General features: G+C 36.1%; 1 protein-coding gene across 6 annotated transcripts in view; it reads left to right on the forward strand.

Moving 5' to 3' along the window:
* C14H8orf34 (chromosome 14 C8orf34 homolog) overlaps nucleotides 1–26636 on the forward strand; it is a 354631-nt gene that overhangs the window by 124793 nt on the left and 203202 nt on the right. For all 6 annotated transcript variants that reach the window (XM_055546199.1, XM_055546200.1, XM_055546197.1 and 3 more), the window contains exon 7: nucleotides 2234–2400. In XM_055546199.1, coding sequence (XP_055402174.1) covers nucleotides 2234–2400 — 167 coding nt within the window. The remainder of the gene's footprint in view (nucleotides 1–2233; nucleotides 2401–26636) is intronic.

The following is a 26636-nucleotide window of genomic DNA, read 5'->3' on the forward strand; positions in this document are numbered from 1 at the left end:
ATATTTCAGAATGTCGATGAGGTAATTTTAATATATTAAAATTTTGCTCTCATTTATTTAAGAATGTATTCATTTATTTAGTCAGGAAATACTTACCCTGAGTCAAATAGTCACTTTATGAAACACATTGCTAGTTGTGTTTGGACTCAGACTCAGATGGACTCGTTATTAGACAGCTTTTTGGAGTCAATCTGTGTCTCGTTCTGGTAGCACACCACCATCTTCATGACCAAATCATGTATTTTAATGAGACTAAAGAAAACACTTGCGTCACCGTTCATGAAATGGTCTTGGTCATTGTCAGCTGTTGAATGGGAGTTACACGTTTGTCATCTGCTGCTTGTTCCTCATTATTCACATTCCAATCTATTTGTTCGTTTTTCTTTTGTTTCACTACCTATCTTTCCATTTCCCTGGATTCTCACATCTCTCAAGTTGGAGGACTCATATTACATCTACTTAAATTAATTCATATTTTATTAGAAAATATGAGATTCAAAAAGAAAGTGTGAATTTGTTAAATATTTATTGAGCATTACTTAGCACAAGGGAATGTGCTAGGTACTGGGCGAGACCAATATGGAAACAAAAACTGTGACTCCAAGTATTGGGTTGACCAGAAAGTTTGTACAGATTTTCCCATAAGATGTTATGGAAAAGCAATACTTGCTTTAAAGTGAGGAGAATGGCAAGGACATATGTCTTATTTCTGCAGCTCAGTGCACACAATACCTGGTACATAGCAAGCAGTTAATGTCTTGCTAAATAAATTGTAAAAATATCACATTTAGACATATAAAGAAAAAAAGAGGTCTTTTGCATAAATCAAAATGCAGCAATTAAGGGTGAAACTTTTTGTGATCTCTTCAACAACTTGGGCCTTAATACAAAGAGAACCTGTTAATTTCTGATTAAGAGTCAAGACAAAAGGCACAGATTTTCCAACTAAGCTTCAGTAGTGAACTAAACAAGCTTAGCAGATAGCTCAAGAGAGGAATCATCCAGTTTTCCTACAAAAGAGACCATGCAGGGTGAGAAAAGTCTAACACTTACCAACCTGTGTTCATAATCAGAATGTGAAATAGAAGGGAGCAAGGTCAGACCCCCTGAAAGAGTGGGGCCAGGAGGAGGAGAGCAGATATCAAAATCCAGACCATTCAGTGGGAGGAGGTAGAGGGGACGGCCACTTTCAATTGTCCTTTTCCAGGTGATCCTTGTTTAGAACTTGTGTTAGACCAAAGCAAAGTGGAGTCCTGAAGTATATTAATAGGCTTTCCCACATGGCTCAGTGGTAAAGCGGAGAAGGCAATGGCACCCCACTCAAGCACTCTTGCTTGGAAAATCCCATGGATGGAGGAGCTTGGTAGGCTCCAGTCCATGAGGTTGCTACGAGTCGGACACGACTGAGCGACTTGATTTTCACTTTTCACTTTCACGCATTGGAGAAGGAAATGGCAACCCACTCCAGTGTTCTTGCCTGGAGAATCCCAGGGACGGGGGAGCCTGGTGGGCTGCCGTCTCTGGGGTTGTACAGAGTCAGACATGACTGAAGCAACTTAGTAGCAGCAGCAGTAGTGATAAAGAATCTGCCTGCCAGTGCAGGAGACACAAGAGATACAGGTTTGATCCCTGGGTTGGGAAGATGCCCTGTAGGAGGAAATGGCAACCCACTCCGGTATTCTTGCCTGGAAAATTCCATGGAGAGGGTAGCCTGGTCGTCCATGAGGTCACAAAAAAATGGACATGACTTACTGACTAAACAACAACAACAATATATATAGTCATTATACATTTAGAATTTTTATTAGAAAATCTACAAATAAATTTTCACTAGATTATTTTGCTAATATATGCTAAAGCTGAAACTCCAGTACTTTGGCCACCTTGTGCAAAGAGTTGACTCATTGGAAAAGACTCTGATGCTGGGAGGGATTGGGGGCAGGAAGAAAAGGGGATGACAGAGGATGAGATGGCTGGATGGCATCACCGACTCAATGGATGTGAGTCTGAGTGAACTCTGGGAGTCGGTGATGGACAGGGAGGCCTGGCGTGTTGCAATTCATGGGGTCGCAAAGAGTTGGACACGACTGAGTGACTGAACTGAACTGAACTGATGCATAGATTTGCAAAGCAAAATAATCTAGTGAAAATTTGTTTGTATATTTTCTTTAGTTACCACAGCTAACTGATAATGTCATCATCATTGAAAATTCACACTGAACTATTTCTTCAGCTTAAAGGTGGAGCTCAAGACTAAAGGACTAAAACAGCAGCAACAGCAACACAAGAAACTTCTGGCAGCCATGCTTTCTCAAGATTCTTTTGAGTCTGTCCATAGTCCCACCCCATCTGTAACAGAAGAAGATATTGATAATGAAGATGATGCAATGGAATTGCTGGGTAATTTTAAAAATTAATAATTTCTCTTTTTCTTCTCTGGCATTGTAAAAGTGTGTAGTCATTTAGAGATTTTAAAGGTTTTGAGTGGTTTTGTCATAGGGGAAAGTAAACGATTTAACACACACTTTTCATTAGACTTTCATGGAGTTGCATGTGAGAATTAAGTTGAAATCAACTCGGCATGTAAAATATTTATTAGACTATATTTTGTGCTTTGTATAGGCAGCACTTACCTTCTCCCTGCTTAATCAGTCTTTATTCTCTGTGCAATTGTGATACAAATTCAGGTCTATCTGTTTTATTCTCTGATTATTACTGCCTTGGTCACATCTTCTATCTATACAATATATCCAGAGTACCTATTTCAGAGTTCATTCCAAGCTGTCTCGCTATTGTTTCAAAGATGTTTTAGAAAAAGCAAGTTAAACTTAAAGGGGCAGAAAGTAAATTAATGTTTGTATGTCTTCCATAAATGACAGGAAAGTTTGCAGAGATTTCAGTGTTTTTATAATCTTATTACTTTTATGGAAACCTTATTGATGTATATATAGGAAGTCCTTTTGTATCTTTTAATGAAGTAGATGTCTATTTTTGTTTCATCAGAAATCTCTGGATAGCAGTTTGTTTTTTAATTGAAATTCCTTTTGTAAAACCATATTTTCAAAGAAAGAAATGAAATTTTATTTCAGAGTGAATGATCCACATATAAAACAGAGTTTTTATTTCAGTGATGTTATCTATTCTAAATAATTAGGACAATTTTCAAATATTTTGTAACATTATACTAGGAAATGAAAAAATGATAAAGATCATATGAATTTTTCAAATAAGTTTTACATATAGAAAAAGGACCCCCAGAAATATACAGATTTTTTTCTAAACTAGTTTCGTGGGTATTAAGTGTTTAGGGAAGTAAAATATATTATTACAATAAATGATATAGGTCTCCAAGGATAGGCTTACAAAGTGTTATTTAGTTAGTGATGGCAGGTTCACTGATGTCTGATGTTATAATAACTGCATTCATTCCAAAATTGAGAAGACTGTGTCATGGCATTTTCGCTTCATGCTGTCCATCTTTTTTTTTTTTTTTTTTAAAGAACTGTTAAGTTTCATTGTATTTTTTAAGGGATCTCATCTCCCACCAGATGTGCCAGATGTGGTGGCTGTACCTTCATCCAACTTCCATTCAGCAAACGTTTACTGAATGCTAGGCACTGGGCTTAGTCCTGGGGATGTAAAAATAATTGTGGTTTCTGTGTATGTTCCAGTGTTCAAAATGAAAGTACAGATACATCACTCAGTTTTCACTACAGGTGCTAATTTGGTTAAGCATAGAGTTGTACACAGGAATAGCATCCATTGCGGAAGTAGGGGCTGGTGATCAAGGAATGCTTTCTAGAGAAACTTGTTCCTCTGCTAAGTCCCGGAGGATAGGTGGACGGAATTTGGCAGGCAGAGTGTGGTCCTGACCCTTGCAGCTTTGCTGATGCAGGAATGGATTCTTGTTGTGCTCCATGACACTGCCTATATGTTGCTCTTCTGCCCTCATCAGTAGCAGTGAAGGGGGCAAGTCTGGAATAGTGACTGTTCATGGATGTGGCCTGTGTGACATCAGTGTTGATGTATCGGTACATGGATAATCGGTTGTACAGATATCCTTCTGTCTCATCCCTTTCCTTTAAATGACAGCTCATGGTCAGTTGATACCCATATGAAGGCAGTTTTACTCTTTCTTGCAGAGAGTATCTTTTGAAGAAATCCAGGCATTCTCTGAATCGCTTTGAGATTCCTTAGAACCTCAGGAATGTCTTATCAGAGTGGTTGTTGTTCAGTTGCTCAGTCATGTCTGACTCTTTGCAACCCCATGCACTGTAGCCCACCAGTCTCCTCTGTACAGGGGATTTCCCAGGCAAGAATACTGCAGTGGCTTAGGAACTCATCTTAGTAACACCAAGGGATTCTTTAAGGAGACTCAGGCATCCACTCAGTATTGGCATCCCTATATCTCAGCTCTGCTGTTCTGAGGTTTCCAGTCTCCCAAGATGAAGACCAAAGGATTGGGTTTTGGAGACTTCCTAATGTGAGCAATTAATAGCTGGGTCTCAGTTTTTTTTTGTTTGTTTTTTTTTTTTTTCATTTAGACACTTTAGGCTGTGGTCTGAACAAATTTAAGAATGAGAGGTAGTTGGAGGTTTGGACTTTTCTCCTTGTGAAGTCTGCATATGTCAGCACAGGCAGATGGTGGTTTACTAACGCTTGTCTCTAGGTTATGAGATTTCTCTGCGATAATATAGAATATTCCAGGCACACTTGGATGTCCCCTAAAATAATGCCATATACAACCCTGTTGCCTAGCTGTCTCAGTGAACAAAGGTCATAATACAGAAAACTCTATCAGCAAATTATTGTGCCCAGAGACTTCATCAATTAAGTAAAATGTTCTTTGAATATGAAATATATTTGTCTCTAAGGCCCTAATATTCCTACTCATTAATATTATTCTATTATTTAGAAATATTTATTTAAAATGTAGACTCAAAGTTTTTTTCAAAGTAGTATATGTAAGTTCATGAATTATAATGTTAGTTATGCCTTTAACTAATGTAGTGAATGGTTCACCTCTTACATGAAATCAAACAGATGTCCATGAATAATTTCAGTTAGTGAAGGAGCTAAGAATTTTTCAGCCATGATATAGTATTAGATGAATATGTGAAGTACAGGTATGAAATAAAATGGTTATTAAGTTACTCAATTTTAAGAACTGTATCTTCAGTAGGTTTGTACATTCCATCATTGGATTTTAAATCCTACACCAATCAATTGATGCAACATTCCTAAATCAATATAGAAACTCTATAATATCTTTCTAGTACTTTTAATATTAGATTTGCATCTTGTTGTTTATTATTAAAGAATTTTGAGATAATCATTTTGAAACTCTGATTCTAGAAAAACATAAGTGAAGTGATTGTACATATTTGAGGAAAATATAAATACCAAGTTCTTGAACTTATTTGAAATCGAATTTTAGCATGTGAAATCATTGTAAACTGCAACAGAGACATCTGGTATTTAAAATATCTTTTTGAATCTACAACATTGTTTAGAATAAATTTACTATAGCTTATGTGTTTTAAGGGTTTAACTTGTGATTGTTAACTATACTGTAATTGGCTGAAAGTTTTATTTATTATGCATGGGAAGCAGTCTATACACTTTGTGCCCTGATAAATAAGTAAAAAACATAATTATTAGTTAACGTTAATATAAGAGAAGATTATTTCTAAGTAAAAACTTGTTGGTTTGAAGGGAAAAAACTTTGAATTAGTAGAACTTATTAAGAGTAAAATTATCGGCCCTTGTTTTGTTTGTTAAGGAATCTAGTATTATTAATATATGCTAATATTTAATTCTTCACAGTTGTGTATTTGTGAATTTCTTTTCTAAGTATACTAGACAAGTGAAAATATTATAATACAATATCTATAATTTTAAGTAGATTATTTTCTATAATTACTTAAAATGCTATTTAAAAACTCATGATATAAAAGCAGCTTTTAGTATGGAATTAAGATATACACATGTGTGTGCTCAGCTGTGTCCGACTCTTTGCCACCCTATGCTCTGTAGCCCACTAGACTCCTCTGTCCTTGGGGTTTTCTCAGCAAGAATACTGGAGTGGGTTGCCATTACCTCCTTCAAGAGCTCTTTCTGACCCAGAGACCAAACCCATGTCTCTTGTGTTTCCTGCATTGGCAGGTGGATTCTTTACCACTATGCCACCTGGAAAGCCTGGAATCAATATATAGCAGAGAATAAAATATCCAAACTTGTGAAATTTTAAGATACAACAATCTTAAGCACCTCTGAAGTTGGTGCTGTAATTACAGAAAAGGTTGAATAAGATATCTGCCAATTCATCTCAAATAAAGTAGTTTTCAACTTCAAATATAAGATGTTGTCAGATATTTCAATAATTGTGCTAGAATTGATCACAATGAATAGAATGAGGAAGAATATTCACATTATTTTTAGAGTTATTAAAGTGAATAACTTTTCAAAAGTGGTAAAACAAATACCTGTATATTTTACTCCATTTACTTGCATAGAAGATTTGAGGAACCTCCTTAATTTGAAAGATATTTCAGCTTGTAAATGCGAGTCTATTTTCATTATATTACATGGAATTTTCATTTTATTTTTGATGGGACTTTCATTGCAGTTATGTGTTTGATTATTCTGTATATAATTTATCATTTTAAATGTGATCAGAACTTTCTGAAAGCTACTTTTTTGCACATTTTAGTATGGTATTACTTTAAAAAGCTTTCTTTTAGATTTTTCTCTGAATTGATGATGAAACAAATATCTAAAAATCACTTTCCAGAGAGGCTAAAAAAGAGAAACAGCTTTAGTCATGCTTTATAGTTCCTGGTCTTAGCTTATATATAATCATATCAAAATTAAAACTGTTTTACCAAAAACAAGGTGATTGCAAATATATTTTATTTATTTTAAATTTAATAATTAAAACCAAGTATAATTATTCCAGTATTCTTTGCAGAAAACAGTAATTGAATTTCTAAAACTCAGTTGGCAGTATCTTGCCAAATTATGTAAAATATAAACTTAATTTTCTGGAAGGACTTACTTGTCAAAAGTTTGACAAATTATTTTTTTTTAATTGGATGCGTCTTAAAACAGACCATTCATATTTGCAGAATAAAAACATGCATTTCAACTAATGAGAAATGGATACTGTCACTGATGTTAAAGAAAAAAATAGGGAGGGCCTTTAAATATTTAAAAAAAATATATGTCTATCTCTATACCTGTATTTTAATAATCTAAAGCATATCATATGGTCTAAATCACAGAGGGACATTCTTTAAAACTTCATTTCTTTTGCATATTGATTATTGGGAACATCAGGACGTCAGAAAACTTATAATTTTAAAATGATATTCTTTGTAGAAATTTTTCTTTTAAAAAGTCTCAGGACTTTCCAAAATTATATTTATGGATCCTTTAATAGTGTCTACAAGATTGCTTTAAATATGGTTTAGAAATTCATTCAGCATATACAGAAGTAACTTAATACAGAATTAGTACATATTTGAGATTAAAATATCCAAATTAGTGGATGTTAAGACATAGCAATTTTGAGCACCTCTGAAGTTAGTACTCTAAATTTAGAACATACTGAATAAAATACCTTCCACACCTCTCAATTTAAGTAGCTCTCATTTAAAAATATTAGATAGTCTCAAAAATTCCAGTAATTACACTGGCAATATTAACCAAACGTTATAGAGAATTGTCACGTATATTTTTAAATGTTCACTAAATTAATTAGTACAATTGAAGAGCTAAGATGCATGTACACAGATGTGTGAAAATCTTTTTCACATGCTGAATAACAAAGATTTCCTCCTGTTAAGCCATGGAATATATTGTAAAAGAAATGCCATGAAATACTTCTGCTATAGAGTTTGTCCTGGAGGGCGGTCCTAAGATGGCAAAGGAATAGGACGGGGAGACCACTTTCTCCCCCACAAATTCATCAAAAGAACATTTAAACTCTGAGTAAAATCCACAAAACAACTTCTGAATGCCGGCAGAGGACATCAGGCACCCAGAAAAGCAGCCCATTGTCTTCGAAAGGAGGTAGGAAAAATATAAAAGACAAAAAAAGAGACGAAAGAGGTAGGGAAGGAGCTCCGTCCCAGGAAGGGAGTCTTAAAAAGAGAGAAGTTTCCAAACACTAGAGTTTGTCCTGTATTTCTGAATTCTGACTTCATCTTGCTTTCATGCCATCATTGCCTGTGCAAATGCCAAGTGAGCTTGGTTTAAAGTGTAACCTGAGTGGGGTTAATAGCACAGTCCTTGTCTTTCTGGATTATAGTGAAAACATTTGAGAAAACCCACTGAAACACATTCTTCCATTCAGCAACTATCACACATCTGGTATGTGAACAGTGCTAGTACATACTAATAAATAGCACTAAGAATATTGTGCCCTCTGTGGAAATGGCAACCCATTCCAGTATTCTTGCCTGGAAAATTCCACGGAGAGAGGAACCTGACAGGCTGCGGTCTGTGGGGTTGCAGGGCGTCAGACACGACTGAGCAAGTAACACTGACCTCTTTAGGCTGTGAAAGACGAGTGAATCTAGTGAATATTGGCATCTACATAGAAATCAAATATCCTGTAGATCTTTGCTTTAGCTCTCAATTATTCCATTAATTCATTCATAGGTTTGTTAATGTTTCCACTGACAGTGACTCTGCACATTCCTGGGAGTTCAAATTTGCACAAATGCAGATATGTTTCATAAACTGTCGACTCTTCAGGGATGATTCTTAAGACTTGTTTTGCTTAAAAATCATTTGAGAAGCTTATTAAATGACAACTCCTGTGGCCTTTATCCCCAACTTTTGTTTCATTAGATTTGGATACAGCCTATGAATCAATGTTTTTCAACATAATTGCCTTTCCTCCCATCTTGCAAGAGATTCTATTGCAGGTGTTCTTTAGAACATATAGTGAGGAACTCTAATCTTAGTGTGTGAAGTCCAAGTGTTAGTCACTCAGTCATGTCTGACATTTTGCGACACCATGGACTGTAGCCCACCAGGCTTCTCTGTCCATGAGATTTCCCTGGCAAAAATACTGGAGTGGATTGCCATTTCCTTGTCCAGGGGATCTTCCAGACCGAGGGATGGAACCCCAGTCTTCTGCATTGTAGGTGGGTTCTTTACTGTCTGAGCACCCAGGGAAGCCCATACAGTCAACGCACTCTTTTGTTTGATGTGATATATCCTGAAGCAAGAGAAATAAAATATTAGAAAGTCTAACTTTTACAACAGAAAGTACATGGAATAGAGGTCTCTGAGTTAACCAAATTCTTTTGAACTGTTTTCCTGGAGATAAGGAAAACTCTTGCTAAAAAGCTTTGGGTGATGCAGTTTGTATTACCTTATTATCTCTATCTTTCTTCTTGATATCTTATTTAGAGGAGCACTTAAAAAATGAACTGCTTAAGGTGGAAAAACTCAGTTCAGCTAGGTTCAGTTGCTCAGTCCTGTCTGACTCTTTGCCACCCCATGGACTGCAGCACACCAGGCTTCCCTGTCTATCACCAACTTCTGGAGCTTGCTCAAACTCATGTCCATTGAGTCGGTGATGCCATCCAACCATCTCATCCTCTGTCATCCCCTTTTCCTCCTGCCTTCAATCTTTCCCAGCATCACGATCTTTTCTAATGAGTCAGTTCTTGGCATCAGTTCAGTTCAGTCGCTCAGTAGTGTCTGACTCTCTGCGACCCCATGAATCGCAGCACGCCAGGCCTCCCTGTCCATCACCATCTCCCGGAGTTCACTCAAACTCACATCCATGGAGTCAGTGATGCCATCCAGCCATCTCATCCTCTGTCGTCCCCCTTTTCTCCCGCCCCCAATCCCTCCCAGCATCAGAGTCTTTTCCAGTGAGTCAACTCTTCACATGAGGTGGCCAAAGTACTGGAGTTTCAGCTTTAGCACCATTCCTTCCAAAGAACACCCAGGGTTGATCTCCTTTAGAATGGACTGGTTGGATCTCCTTGCAGTCCAAGGGACTCTCAAGAGTCTTCTCCAACACCACAGTTCAAAAGCATCAATTATTCGGTGCTCAGCTTTCTTTGTAGTTCAACTTTCACATCCATACATGACTACTGAAAAAACCATAGCTTTGAATAGATGAACCTTTGTCGACAAAGTAATGTCTCTGTTTTTTAATATGCTGTCTAGGTTGGTCATAGTTTTTCTTCCAAGGAGCAAGCATCTTTTAATTTCATGGCTTCAGTCACCATCTGCAGTGATTTTGAAGCCCCCAAAAGTTACATGTTAGGAAATGATTCTAGCATTCTAGCATAGACCTGAGAACATGGTTCTGATGAGTTTCTATCTTACATTAAATATTTAGGATTCTTACCTTGCTTTCATTAGATGTGACTCACAAGCATCCTTCACTGCCTTCTAAAAGTACTTCTTTAATATTTAGAACTGTATTTGTATTTCATACTCTTTGCTCTTCATTTGTGTCTCTTTTCAAAAATATCAGAACATTTGCAGATGATAACTAGGGTTTGTATATAGAGATTGCCTTCTAAATAAATATAAATTTGTCTATCACCAAAAGTATATGCTATCCTACACGATTACTTTTATAGTATTTAATGAATAATGTTGCTTTTTCCTTTAAAAATTTTTCCAATGGGGAAAGTAGATCAGCATAACAGAATGAAGTCAATAGTTTGAAAAGAAAATTTAAACCTATAAGCAAATTATTGATAACTGTCTTTCATCTTACTTGTACATCTGTGTGAAAATTCCTTTTTTTGAGAGATAGCTGTTCTTAGTATATGTATGGATTTGTTGTTGTTGTTCAGTTGATCAGTTGTGTCCATCTCTTTGCAACCCCATGGACTGCAGCACACCAGGCTTCCCTGTTCTTCACTGCCTCCTGGAGTTTGCTCAGACTCATGTGCACTGAGTGGATGATGCCATCCAACCATCTCATCCTCTCTCATCCGCGTCTCTTCTTGCCCCCTCAATCTTTCCCCAGCATCAGGGCCTTTTCCAGTGAGTTGGCTCTTCGCATCTGGTGGCCAAAGTATTGGAGCTTCAGCTTCAACATCAGTCCTTCCAATGAACATTTAGGATTGATTTCCTTTAGGATTGATTGGTTTGAGCTCCGTGTTATCCAAGGGACTCTTAAGAGTCTTCTCTAGCACCACAGTTTGAAAGCATCAATTCCTAGTGCTCAGCCTTCTTTATGGTCCAACTCGCACATTCATACATGACTAATGGTAAAACCATAATTTTTACTATACGTACCTTTGTCAGCAAAGTGATATCTCTGCTATTTAATACGCTGTCTAGATTTGTAATAGCTGGCTGCAGTAACCGTCTGCCATGATTTTGGAGTCCAAGTAAATAAACTCTGTCACTTTTTTCCATCTTTTTCCCATCTATTTGCCATGAAGGGATGGGACTGGATGCTGTGATCTTAGTTTTTTAATGTTGAGCTTTTTTTTTTTTTTTTTTTTTTTTTTTTTTTTTTTTTTTTTTAATGTTGAGCTTTAAGCCAGCTTTTTCACTCTCCTCTTTCACCTTCATCAAGAGGTTCTTTTAATATGTCTTTCTTGGTTCGAAATGTTATAAATTTTTGACATAAACATTATAAGTTAATGCGCTTTTCATGTTTAGGTCATAGCTTTTCACTGATTATTTTGCAAAAGCATGAGCCATATTGTTAGGTGGTATATATAGTCTGTGGTCAGAGCACTGGGCTGGAACTCTTAAGACTGGCTCCAGCTCTCATGCTGCCTCTTGTTAGTTTTGTCACCTGAACTACACGTAATTCATTGTAAAATGCGGATAGCAGTATTTCTGTCACATAGGCCTGCTTTGGGAATAAAAATGAAGTATTCTCTGAAAGGTACTGTTACTTTCTTTTTGTCATGCTTAACAAAAATATTTGGAAGAAGACACTGGAATTTATATGTAAAACTTTCCTTCCAAATAAATTCATATCTTTTGACATACATGTTGTCTAGTTATAAGCAAAGGAAAAAGAAAATAACTTTCTTTACCATTGGAAAACTGCCTATTGACAGTAAAAATTTCCCACAAAACAGTAAAATCAAAGGCTTGAAGAGAAAGAATGTAAAACCACAAATGTGTTTGCAAGTCAGAGTATTTTCTGGGTCACTACAAAATATTGCATCAATTTTTAACATGGATATTTAAGCAAGGACAAACATTATCTGATTTGGTTAAGGCTATAGAGGAAATTATTCCACTCTTTAATTTTCTTCCATGTAAATGTATTTTAGGAGGAAAAGAAATATGTTTTGTACTTACACATAAATGTCCACCAATAAATGCTGGGCTGAAAGAAGGAAGAGGGAGAGACAAGGAGGAGATATAGAAGAACTAAAAATTTATGTTCTGTGTTTATATTATTATGTGTAAGTAAAGTCATAAATGTGTTGAAAATCTATGACCTTCAAAAACTCTTTTAATTATATTGAGAAGTATGAACATATTTGAAACACCACAATTCCAATGGTTTTACATTAATTCATTATATAAACAAATCACAATGAAGTAGAAAATCAGTATTAAATAATTTTAGGGTTTTGTTGCTTTTGAAATAAACTTGCCTATTTCAGATACTTAATAAAATGGTGATGTTATACTTCAAGATGATTTGTTTAGCTGTGGTAATGGTTTTTATATAATTTGACTGAATTTGAATAAAATTTGTACTCTGTGTAAGAGCCATTTGAAACTGGTACAAAATTCATGACTTTATTGTATTCTTTTTCTTGGTTGAAAATGTGCAAATAAGTGTGATTAATTCAACAATTATTTGCATTTTAATGTAAAAAACAATAGATATTATAGAGGCATTATAACTTTTCTTTGAATTGCTTGAAAGTTCTTGTATAACTATAGTGATCTATTTATATTTTCATGTTATAATACCACTGATATCTTTTTTTAATTAACTTTAAATAGAAACCTTAAAATTATTGAAGTTGAACACTGAATATGCATTAACAGAAGAGTGCTCTTAAAATTTACCAATTTTCAATATCTGAAAACAGTCATTTTTTTTAATGAAATTTTATCCAACTGTTTTAAAGTTTTATAAGCACATTTTTCAAAATTCAAAATGTTTAAACTGGTCCTGTAAATGACTTTCTTTTGGAGTGGAAATATAATTTTCTTTTTCAATAGTCTTCAGTAATTTCAGAGAGGAAATATTCTTAATAGTAATGAATGTATTTTTATTTGAAAATTGTTCTAAAGCTTTTAAATAAAAAAAGTGCTAAAGTCCACAATGGGAAAAAAATATGACAGTGTTGTAATGGAGATAAATTAGATTTGGTGACTTATATTTTACTTTCCAATTTTTCAGTTAGTTGCTTTTTGCAAAAGATGGTTGAGTACCTTATGTTGGTATAGAATGTATTTGCTTATATTGGAATAGAAACTTAAAATTCCATATAAAATTATAATTTCTTTAAAACTTAGTTTTTCAAGAATTATCAGAAGGGGGTTCATTAGGCCAACTATTTTTCATCTCAAGTGCTGTCATATTTACTCAGTAATCACTGACATTTGTTGGGATACTCTGTATTTCAAGACTTTAACGTAGAGTATTATTAATATCATAAAACAAGATTGAAATTAACCTTATGAAATTAATTTTATGGAAGATAATTGAACATAGTGTTAGAAATAACAATAGCATGTACTAGCTTTGTTTTCAGGTGGTTCTATTTGTAGGTTTCACTGTTGCCTTTTATTAATGATTTGAGAACAGTAACTGTCTTCTTCCAAATATCAGATTCATCATCATAAAAATGAGAATTATAACAATACTTATATCATAGGATTTTATAAGATTAAGTAAAATAATTTATGTAAATTGCTCAGTGTATCTGATAAAAGATTAGACCTAGGAAAAAAAAGGTTTGTTGATATAATTCATATCATTTTTATATCAGTTCCTTTCCTGTCTTCAAGGAACACATGAGGTTGAGTACATTTAAAAAGGATAATGAGACCATAGGATCTTGGCCTTAAGGATTTATTACCTTTTGTCATAAATATTTAATCTAGATACACTCCACATATTTAGATATAATTTCAACAAATAGTCTCTACTTGATATTCAAGTCCTAATTTTTGCTTTCTTTTAAAGTTCACAAGCAACTAGGGAACCCAAAGCCGGTGCTCTGTGACAACCTAGAGAGGTGGGAAAGGGAGGGGGGTGGGAGGGAGGTCTAAGGAGGGGACATATATGTACCTATGGTTGATTCATGTTGATGCATGGCAGAAACTATCACAACATTGTAAAGTAATTATCCTTCAATTACAAATAAAATAAAATTTTTAAAAATCACAAGCAGCTTTTTCAAAAGATTATGTTTCATGAACCTAAGTTTTTACATAATGTATTAGAAAGAATCTTGGCCCTTTTTTCCTTTTTAAGACAGTACCCTCAGTATAAGAGAACATTATAATGTTCAAATTCTTCTAATAACTTGACTAAAGAAATTATCTTAGGCAATTTGAAATATGAAAACTTTTAAAAGAAAAAGTATGAAAAGCTGAAAACTTATATCTGATTTTCTCCTGTATTTATTTTTGTTACCAGGTTACTGCCTCCCTGTTTAAAATCATGGACATTTTTAGGCCCTTCTGTAGCATAGGGAAGATGATATCTGGCTTGTAACAACAAAGACTTTATCAGCCCCCATGAATCCCAGTTTATAATGGGAATATGATATGATATAATGGGAATATGATTCCAAGACTAGGTCAAAGAAGTAAACATTTTTTAAAACTTATGCAGGCTATATGCACTTTCATATTATAATATGTTACTTTATCTTCGGACAATTTAGAGAATTCATATCCAATAATAAAAGCAAAAATATCAAGTGAGAAGGGGGGCAGGGTTCTTTCCTATTTTTTGCCAAGCTACAATCTGATGTTCTTATTTTCTTTATATGGACTTTGGACATTTATGATCTAAAACTTTCAAATTGTTGTTGTTTCATCACTAAGTTATGTTTGACTCTTTTGCGATCCCATGAACTGTAGCCCACACGACTGAGCGACTTCACTTTCATTTTTCACTTTCATGCATTGGAGAAGGAACCACTCTAGTGTTCTTGCCTGGAGAAGCCCAGGGACAGGGGAGCCTGGTGGGCTTCCATCTATGGCGTTGCACAGAGTTGGACACGAATGAAGCAACTTAGCAGCAGGAGCAGGGGCAAGCTCTTCTGTCCATGTGATTTCCCGGACAAGAATACTGGAGTGGGTCACCATTTCCTTCTCCAAGGGATCTTCCTGACCCAGGAAATGAACCTGTGTCTTGCACACAGGCAGGCAGATTCTTTACCACTGAGCACCAGGGAAGCCCAGACTCTCAAATAGCATTGTTAATATCTAATCTCATTTGATTTCTAACATCTTGGTTTCTGAGTTAAGAACTTCTTTTGTAGAAAGTAGTTTAAGATGGAAATGTATCTCCGTTCATATATAAACACAAAAAGAACAAACAAGCTCCACGTAGCCCTGTTTATTAAAGAAAATTACAAATGTGAGAGAAGTTATTCTCCAATATAAAAGCTTTTAACCAATAGAAAGAAAATCCTAAGATGATACATGAAAAAAAATCACAGAAGCAACATTCTTTTTACAATAAATTTTAGTTTATTCAATCATAAAGCTGTTCCCTTTTCCACCAAGGGACAATCATGGTTTTTTCCTTAGAAATCCTGTCTTTGTTTAAAACACACTTTACAACCATAGAGTGCAATGCTATCATAACATACACATTTATATATTTATTTATTAAATTATATCGTTGCTTTCTTAATAATCAGGAGTGTAAATAATTCTCAGTTAAAAAGAAAAGCAAGTAAAGTCATATGTGCTCATTACTGGCCTTATAATAGCTTCAGGATCTTAGCATTTCTGTATTACTGAATGTTCAAATATGCCTACTATCAAGATGATTGTATTATTTATTATTTTCCTGATAAGTGGAGAATTTTAAACATTTGAGCAAAGAATGATTCTTTGGGGGAAAATTATTGGCACTTATAAGTCAATGAGGAAAATTTTAGGGACTTTTAATATCAAATTTTCTTTAAAAAACTATTCTTTGATTATTAAAAGATATTCACTTAAAGGACATGGCATTACAGAGGTCAAAATAAGCAAATTAATGTTACCCAGAAATAATTACTTTTGATGTTCAGTGATGTACTTTCTAGGTATTTTTATTTATATATATATATATGAAAGATAATATTAATATTTAAGTGCATTACAATATGCAGGGCACTGCACTGGGTGCTTTGTGTGCATTACTTAATCACAAAAGTACCATGGAGTAGACAATATAACTATTCTTGCTCAATAGAAGAGAACACAGATCCTTGTAAAGCAAAATTTACTTAGATTACATGATTGGTACCCAAGAGTCAGATTCCTAAGCCTTAAGAATTAAACACTAACTGTGGAATACATACAAATTAAAATATCCACTTATGTTAATATTATATAGGCTTACTTGCTTATACTTGCAGTTTTCACATAGTCAACAAAGTTTTAAAATTTAACATCAGAAAGTTCTGCTTCTACTCAGAGTTTAAGGTTTAAGGATCAGGTAGGTGAAATTAAAAGGAATTTCACCTACCTGATCTTTAAGCTATAAATTTTACAGTCAGCCTATGAATCTTGCTTATTTATCCAGGCTGATGATGTCTTCCTTTTAATTGGTAAATATAAATTACATTTATACTTAATGTAATTATTAATATGCTTAGTTTTAAATTGCATGTCACACTGCTTGTATTCTATTAATATTTGTCCCAACTGCCTTGTATTCCATTTTTCCTCCTTAGTTGAATATATCTTAGTATTTTGTAATGTTTTCTATTAATTTTTAAGCTAAAGCTCTTATTTATTTGTTTTTAATGATTGCCTTTAGGAGTAAATCGGTATCTCCCTAGCTTATTATAGTCTACCTACAAATGGGCTTTCCTGGCAACTCAGATGGTAAAGAATCTACCTGCATTGCAGAAGCCCTGGATTCAATACTTGGGTTGAGAAGATTCCCTAGAGAAGGAAATGGCACCTCACTCCAGTATTCTTGCCTGGAGAATTCCATGGATAGAGGAGTCCGATGGGCCACCATGAAGTCACAAAGAGTTGGACACGACTGAGCACTAACACTTTCTTTCATTTTTCAGGTGAAATTAAGAGGGTGGGAAATACATTACATGGCAAAAGTAGGCACAAGAATGTTGTTATAGCACAATGATGAAAAGCACATTCATTAAGAAACATAACAATTGTAAATATGTAGGCATTTTAAAATATTTGAAGTAAAAACTGACAAAATTTAAAAAAAATTAGACAGCTGGCTAATCATAGTTGTATATTTAATACATTTCTCTCAATAATTGATAGAAAAAGTAGATGAAATCAAGAGGGATATGAAGGCTTGAACAATACTATCAACATTTATTGTAGGTTGCAATTTTCAGTGTACTCAACAATGCAGAGACATTATTTTCATGGGCTGATGGAATATTCATCAAAATAACCTGTATGCTGAGCCAACTTTCTGTACTTGGGTCACAACAGGATTAAATTATATATCAACAATAAGACAAGTAGGAAAATTCCAAAATGTGGAAATTAGTTCTTAACACACAGATGAAAGAAAAATCAAAATGGAACCTAGGAAATAATTCAAACTAGAAGAACGAAGATACAACATACAAAATTTAGGGTAATGTAACCAAAATACTGCTTAAAGGAAACTTGAGTTTTAAACAAAAGAATTAAAAAAAATTTTTTTTGATGTAAGTTTCTACCTCAAAAAGCTAGAAAATAAATACAAATTGAATTCAAATAGATTGAAAGAGGGCTTCCCTGGTGGCTCAGTGGTAAAAAATCCACCTGCCAATGCAGGAGACCCAGCTTTGATTGCTGGGTCATGAAAATCCCCTAGAGGAGGGCATGGCAACCCACTCAAATATTTTTGCCAGGGAAATCCCATGGACAGAGGAGTCTGGTGGGCTACAGTCTGTAGGGTCCACAGAGTTGGACATGACTGAAGTGACTTAGCACAGCAGCACAGGTTGAAAGAAGGAAATAATACAGATAAGGATGGTAACAAAATACCATTGATGAAATAGAAAAAAAATGCTAGCAGAATATTAGCAGTGCTGAAACTGATAAATTCTTAGTAATACTGACCAAAAAAAGGTAGATAAATGCAGTTTACCAATATTATTAATACAAAGGAAAGACAGGACCAAACTTCACTACAGATCTTACAGACACAAAGGATAACAAAAGAATATTGCAAGTAAATTTAACTCAGATATAATGGGGAAAAATCCTGGTGAAACACATCGTACAAGAGATAAAAAGAAATAGTGCATCTGAATAATTATATATGTATATATATACGCTGCTAAGTCACTTCAGTCGTGTCTGACTCTGTGCGACCCCATAGACGGCAGCCCACCAGGTTCCGCCATCCCTGGGATTCTCCAGGCAAGAACACTGGAGTGGGTTGCCATTTCCTTCTCCAGTGCATGAAAGTGAAAAGTCACAGTGAAGTTGCTCAGTCATGTCCGACTCTTAGCGACCCCATGGACTGCAGCCCACCAGGCCCCTCCGTCCATGGGATTTTTCCAGGCGAGAGTACTAGAGTGGGGTGCCACTGCCTTCTCCAATATATATATATATATAAAAGAAACTGAATTCATAAACAAAATTCTTCCCCAGGAGAAAATTTCACATTCCAGGTTTCAGTGGTGAACTCTGTCAACAATATAACACACCGTTTCAGAAAATAGAGAAAAGGGAAATTTTCTCAGATTGCTTTGAGACCAGCATGGTTCTGATATCGAAACCTGACAAAGACATTAAAAGAAACAAAATCACAGATAAATATCCCTCATGAACATAGATATATGTGTTCTTAACAAAATATTATTAAATTAGATCTGTATGATTCAGTACAATTGAATCAAATTCCTAATGGGCTTTAGAAAAATAATTGATGAGCTGATTCTAAAATTTATATGGAAATTGTGACCTTGAATGACCAAATTCATCCGAGAAAAGGGCAGTGTCTGTGGAATTACAGTCCCTCATTTCAAAACTTGCCATAAGGCTATAATAAGACTGTGGTATTGACAGAAATCTAGACCAACAAATCAATGGAATGGATTAAAGAAATATATCTGGTCAATTAGTTTGCAGCAAAAGCTTCAAGGCACTTTGATATAGGAAGGAAAGTATTTTCAAGGATTAGTGCTGGAACAATTGTATAAATATATAGGAAAAGAATAAACTTTGGCCATCTACTTCATACCATAAAAAAATTTATTTTGAAATGAATTACAAGCGCAGACATAAAAGCAAAGATTCTGAAACTTGTAGAAGGATATGTAGAATATATTCACAACCTTGGGGCAGGCAGAGATTTCCTAAAGATAAAAAAAAAAACCACTAAGGATAAAATAAAAATTTGATAAATTAGACCTCATTAAAATTAGAAATTTCTCCATAGCAAATGAAAATAAAACAGAGGAAAATAAACAAAATATAAAGGCACCCCACTGACTGGGTATATGCAGTGTATCTGACAATGGACTTGGAACTAGAATGTATACAGTTGTTGTTTAGTCACTAAGTCCTGTCCTACTCTTTTGTGACTCCTTGGACTGGTTCTTTATCACTGAGCTACCTGGGAAGCTCATAGAATATATACAGAGCTCCAACAAATCAATTTTTCAAATAGCCTAGTTAAGATAGAATATTTCAATATACAACTCACAAAAGGAGGTAAACAGTAAATAAGTACGTGAAAAGCTGTTTAACATCATTAGCCATCAGTGTTCTTGCCTGGAGAATCCCAGGGACAGGTGAGCCTGGTGGGCTGCTGTCTGGGGTCACACAGAGTCGGACACGACTGAAGCGACTTAGCAGCAGCAGCAGCCATCAAAGGAATGCAAATGAAAACAACATTGAAATACCTCTTCCCACCAGTTAGAATGGCTGAAATGAATGTTGTCAAGATTGGAGAGTAGCTGGAATTCTCAAACATTGCTCATGGGAATAAAATTTTATAGTCACTCTGGAGAATATGGCAGTTTCTTGTGAAGTTTAATATGTACCTATCCTGTGGTCTAGTAGTTCTTGGATATTTTCCCAAGGGAAATGAAACATATTCACAAATATTTGTAAGTTGAATTAGTTTTATTCAAAATAGCTCAAACAGAAAACTATCAAAATTACTGTCACCGCAAATAATCTGTATATTCACATAATGGAACACTATTCAATAAAAATGAAGCAAATACTGTTACATTTAATAATATGAATCTCATTGCTATGGACTGAATCATTTCCCCCTCCCCCACCAAACTCATATGTTAATACCATAATTCCTGATGTGATAGGTTAGATTTGAGATAAGGCTTTTATGAAGTACTTAAGGCTGCATGTCATAAGGCTGGGTTCCTAATTCAGTAGAATTGGTGGCCTTGTAAGAATAGGAAGAGTTCTTTCTCTCCCCTCCTCTCTCCATTTCCTGCATGAACCGAGGAAAGGTGGTGTGAGGACAGAGGGAGAAGGTGGCCGTCTGCAACCCGAGGCAAGAGCTCTCACTTGTAAGACCTGCTGGCATCTTGATCCTGGACTTTCCAGCCTCCATAACTGTGAGAAAATAAATTTCTGTTGTTTAAGTTACCCAGTCTAAGATATTTTGTTATGGCAGCCTTAGCTGAATAAGATACTCATAAACATGTTGAATGAAAGAAACCAGACAGAAATGATTACATGCCATACTAATTTAATCATAAGAAATTCAAGAACAGGCAAAACTAATTTATGGTGATAGAAATCAGAACATAGCAGGGATTGGCATGAGAAAACTTTCTAGGGTAATTGAAATATTTTATATCTTTACTGGGATGTTCATTACATAGGTGTATACATTGATCGGAACTCATTTTATTTGTCAAAACTCGTATTTGCATTTCACTGTTAAATTTGAATTAAAAATAAACTAGCAATTTTAATGTATATAAATCATGACTGCCCCTTCAAATATATAAAAATCATGGCCATGTAATATTGCATCATAAAATATTTGAGGAGCCAAAATGAAAGTTGACATTTGTAAATGTTTCTGAAATGAAATGATTAAATTTTATGTAAAAGACTGAGGTATGAAAGTAATTCAAGACAATCATATGGGCACTTGCTGTGGAAAAACGTCTCATAACCGTGACCTCTGATAAATTTTCCAGAAGTCTGTGCCTATTGTAGCGTGATGTTTGAGTAATTCTGAGCAGAAACAGGACTTATTTTAATTTCATAATAGCACTTGGAAAAGCAGAATTTGATCTTTGATGATTAATATCCTAGTTTGAATACCCTTCTGATATGGTCATATTATCTTTTATTTGATATACTGAAATTTCCTTTCTTATCAATTTGTTTATGCTGTAAGGAGTTTAAGATGTGGAAATTTGACCTGCAAATGTCCTTATTATCAACTGCAAATGTGTAGTATTAAAACACGAATCTGCTCATATTCTTTTTTTAAACATCTTTCTTGATACATACACATAACATGAAATACACCCCTTTAAAATATATAATTCAGTGGCTTTTACTATATTCACAGAGTTGTGCAACCATCCCACAATCTAATTCAGAACATTTTCAATACCCTAAGGAAACTAAATTAGCAGTCACTTCTTGTCCCTGACATTACTCACTCCCACACCTCTAGGTAATCAGTAATTTATTATTCTGTCTTATGGGCTTGCCTGTTTTGAGCTTTTTAATATATGTGGTCTTTTATGAGGGACTTCTTTTGTGTAGCATAATGTTTACAAGACTTATCAATGTTGTAGCATGCATTTGTTCTTTATTCCTTTTTCTTTTAAAAATTTTAGGTTTTACATTTTTAGATTCACAAGACAATTAAGCTGAAGCACAGAGATTTCCCACATACCGTTTTGTTTGGTTTGCACAACCTTTCTGGCTATCAGCATCCCATAGCAGAGTGAAGTGTTATAACAAATGAACATACACTGACACATTATTATCACCCAAAGTTCATATTTGATATCAGTGCTCATTTTTGGTGTAGTTCATTCTTTTAGATATGAAAATTGTTGAATAATATGGTTGCCCCATTTTATCTTACAGAGTAGTTTTACTTCCTATAAATCCTCAGTGCTCTGTCTATTCATGCATCTAGCAACCCCTAACTGTCCCTGATCCTTTGAACTGTCTCCATAGTTCTTTCTTTTCTAGGGTATTGTAAAGGTCATACTGTGTGTAGCCTTTTGAGTTTGGCGTCTTTCACTTAGTAATATGCATTGAAGCTTCCTCCAGGTCTTTTTATGGGTTGATAACTCATTTCTTTTTAACACCAAATAGTATGTCATTTCTCAATGTACCACAGTTTTTTTCCATTCTTCTACATGTTGGTTGCTTCCAAATTTTGGCGGTCATGAATAATGCTGCTAAAAAACATCTGTGCAGGTTTTTCTGTGGTCTTAAACATTTTCAGTTCATTGGGGTGAATACCACAGAAAATGATTGCTGGGTTGTTTTTGTGAGAATGTGTTTAGTTTTGGAAGAAACTGACAAACCCTCTTTCAAAGTGGCTGTGCTATTTTGCATTCCCACCAAAGAATGAGAGTTTCTCTTGCTCCACATCCTTTCCAGCATTTGGTATAGCAAGGTTTTTGGATTTTAGCAGTTGCAATAGGTATCCAGTGGTGTCTCATTGTTATTTGCAATTCCCTAATAACATGTGATTATCTTGGTCATGAAGATCTTTTTTGTACAGTTCTTCTGTGTATTCTTGCCACCTCTTCTTAATATCTTCTGCTTCTGTTAGGTCCATACCATTTCTGTCCTTTATCGAGCCCATCTTTGCATGAAATATTCCCTTGGTATCTCTAATTTTCTTGAAGAGATCTCTAGTCTTTCCCATTCTGTTGTTTTCCTCTATTTCTTTGCATTGATTGCTGAGGAAGGCTTTCTTATCTCTTCTTGCTATTCTTTGGAACTCTGCATTCAGATGGGTGTATCTTTCCTTTTCTCCTTTGCTTTTCACTTCTCTTTTTTTCACAGCTGTTTGTAAGGCCTCCTCAAACAGCCATTTTCCTTTTTTGCATTTCTTTTCCATGGGGATGGTCTTGATCCCTGTCTCCTGTACAGTGTCACAAACCTCCATCCATAGTTCATCAGGCACTCTATCTATTGGATCTAGTCCCTTAAATCTATTTCTCACTTCCACTGTATAATCATAAGCAATTTGATTTAGGTCATACCTGAATGGTCTAGTGGTTTTCCCTACTTTCTTCAATTTAAGTCTGAATTTGGCAATAAGGAGTTCATGATCTGAGCCACAGTCAGCTCCTGGTCTGGTTTTTGTTGACTGTATAGAGCTTTTCCATCTGGCTGCAAAGAATATAATCAATCTGATTTTGGTTTTGACCGTCTGGTGATGTCCATGTGTGTAGTCTTCTCTTGTGTTGTTGGAAGAGGGTGTTTGCTATGACCAGTGTGTTTTCTTGGCAAAACTCTATTAGCCTTTGCCCTGCTTCATTCCGTATTCCAACGCCAAATTTGCTTGTTACTCCAGGTGTTTCTTGGCTTCCTACTTTAGCATTCCAGTCCCCTATAATGACGGAGAAGGCGATGGCACCCCACTCCAGTACTCTTGCCTGGAAAACCCCATGGATGGAGGAGCCTGGTGGGCTGCAGTCCATGGGGTCACTAAGAGTCAGACACAGCTGAGCGACTTCACTTTCACTTTTCGTTTTCATGCATTGGAGAAGGAAATGGCAACCCACTCCAGTGTTCTTGCCTAGAGAATCCCAGGGACGGTGGATCCTGGTGGGCTGCCGTCTATGGGGTCGCACAGAGTTGGACACGACTGAAGCGACTTAGCAGCAGCAGCAGCAGCCCCTATATGAAAAGGACATCTTTTTTGGGTGTTAGTTCTAAAAGGTCTTGTAGGTCTTCATAGAACCGTTCAACTTCAGCTTCTTCAGCGTTACTGGTTGGGGCATAGACTTGGATTACTGTGATATTGAATGGTTTGCCTTGGAAACGAACAGAGATCATTCTGTCATTTTTGAGATTGCATCCAAGTACTGCGTTTCGAACTCTTTTGTTGACCATGATGGCTACTCCATTTCTTCTAAGGGATTCCTGCCTACAGTAGTAGATATAATGGTCATCTGAGTTAAATTCACCCATTCCAGTCCATTTTAGTTTGCTGATTCCTAGAATGTCGACATTCACACTTAGCATCTCCTGTTTGACCACTTCCAATTTGCCTTGAATCATGGACCTGACATTCCAGGTTCCTATGCAATATTGCTTTTTACAGCATCGGACCTTGCTTCTATCACCAGTCACATCCACAACTGGGTATTGCTTTGCTTTGGCTCCATCCCTTCATTCTTTCTGGAGTTATTTCTCCACTGATCTCCAGTAGCATATTGGGCACCTACTGACCTGGGAGTTCCTCTTTCAGTATCCTATCATTTTGCCTTTTCATACTGTTCATGGGGTGCTCAAGGCAAGAATACTGAAGTGGTTTGCCATTCCCTTCTCCAGTGGACCATATTCTGTCAGACCTCTCCACCATGACCCGGCCGTCTTGGGTGGTCCTATGGGCATGGCTTAGTTTCACTGAGTTAGATAAGGCTGTAGTCCTAGTGTGATTAGATTGACTAGTTTTCTGTGATAATGGTTTCAGTGTGTCTGCCCTCTGATGCCCTCTTGCAACACCTACCGTCTTACTTGGGTTTCTCTTACCTTGGACGTGGGGTATCTCTTCACAGCTGCTCCAGCAAAGCGCAGCCACTGCTCCTTACCTTGGATGAGAGGTATCTCCTCACCACAACCCCTCCTGACCTTGAATGTGGAATAGCTCCTCTAGGCCCTCCTGCACCTGCGCAGCCACTGCTCCTTGGAGGTGGGGTTGCTTCTCTCGCTGCCACCCCTGACCTGTACAAAAAAGATCTTCATGACCAAAATAATCACGATGGTGTGATCACTCACCTAGAGCCAGACATCCTGGAATGTGAAGTCAAGTGGGCCTTAGAAAGCATCACTACAAATAAAGCTAGTGGAGGTGATGGCATTCCAGTTGAGCTATTTCAAATCCTGAAAGATGATGCTGTGAAAGTGCTGCACTCAATATGCCAGCAAATTTGGAAAACTCAGCAGTGGCCACAGGACTGGAAAAGGTCAGTTTTCATTCCAATCCCAAAGAAAGGTAATGCCAAAGAATGCTCAAACTACCACACAATTGCACTCATCTCATACGCTAGTAAAGAAATGCTCAAAATTCTCCAAGCTAGACTTCAGCAATATGTGAACCATGAACTTCCAGATGTTCAAGCTCGTTTTAGAAAAGGCAGAGGAACCAGAGATCTAATTGCCAACATCCACTGGATCATTGAAAAAGCAAGAGAGCTCCAGAAAAACATCTATTTCTGCTTTATTGACTATGCCAAAACCTTTGATGTGTGGATCATAATAAACTGTGGAAAATTCTGAAAGAGATGGGAATACCAGACCACCTGATCTGCCTCTTGAGAAACCTATATGCAGGTCAGGAAGCAACAGTCAGAACTGGACGTGGGACAACAGACTGGTTCCAAATAGGAAAAGGAGTATGTCAAGGCTGTATATTGTCACCCTGCTTATTTAACTTATATGCAGAGTACATCATGAGAAACGCTGGGCTGGAAGAAGCACAAGCTGGAATCAAGATTGCCGGGAGAAATATCAATAACTTCAGATATGCAGATGACACCACCCTTATGGCAGAAAGTAAAGAGGAACTCAAAAGCCTCTTGATGAAAGTGAAAGTGGAGAGTGAAGAAGTTGGCTTAAAGCTCAACATTCAGAAAACGAAGATCATGGCATCTGGTCCCATCACTTCATGGGAAATAGATGGTGAAACAGTGTCAGACTTTACTTTTTTATGCTCCAAAATCACTGCAGATGGTGACTGCAGCCATGAAATTAAAAGACGCTTACTCCTTGGAAGGAAAGTTACGACCAACCTAGATAGCATATTCAAAAGCAGAGACATTACTTTGTCAACAAAGGTCCGTCTAGTCAAGGCTATGGTTTTTCCTGTGGTCATTTATGGATGTGAGAGTTGGACTGTGAAGAAAGCTGAGTGCCGAAGAATTGATGCTTTTGAACTGTGGTGTTGGAGAAGACTCTTGAGAGTCCCTTGGACTGCAAGGAGATCCAACCAGTCCATTCTGAAGGAGATCAGCCCTGGGATTTCTTTGGAAGGAATGATGCTAAAGCTGAAACTCCAGTACTTTGGCCACCTCATGCGAAGAGTTGACTCATTGGAAAAGACTCTGATGCTGGGAGGGATTGGGGGCAAGAGGAGAAGGGGACGACAGAGGATGAGATGGCTGGATGGCATCACTGACTCGATGGACGAGAGTCTTAGTTAACTCCGGGAGTTGGTATGGACAGGGAGGCCTGGTGTGCTGCGATTCATGGGGTTGCAAAGAGTCAGACACGACTGAGCGACTGATCTGAACTGACTGTATAACATG

The sequence above is a fragment of the Bubalus kerabau genome, chromosome 14 (assembly GCF_029407905.1).
Source record: "Bubalus kerabau isolate K-KA32 ecotype Philippines breed swamp buffalo chromosome 14, PCC_UOA_SB_1v2, whole genome shotgun sequence".
Taxonomy (NCBI): Eukaryota; Metazoa; Chordata; class Mammalia; order Artiodactyla; family Bovidae; genus Bubalus; species Bubalus kerabau.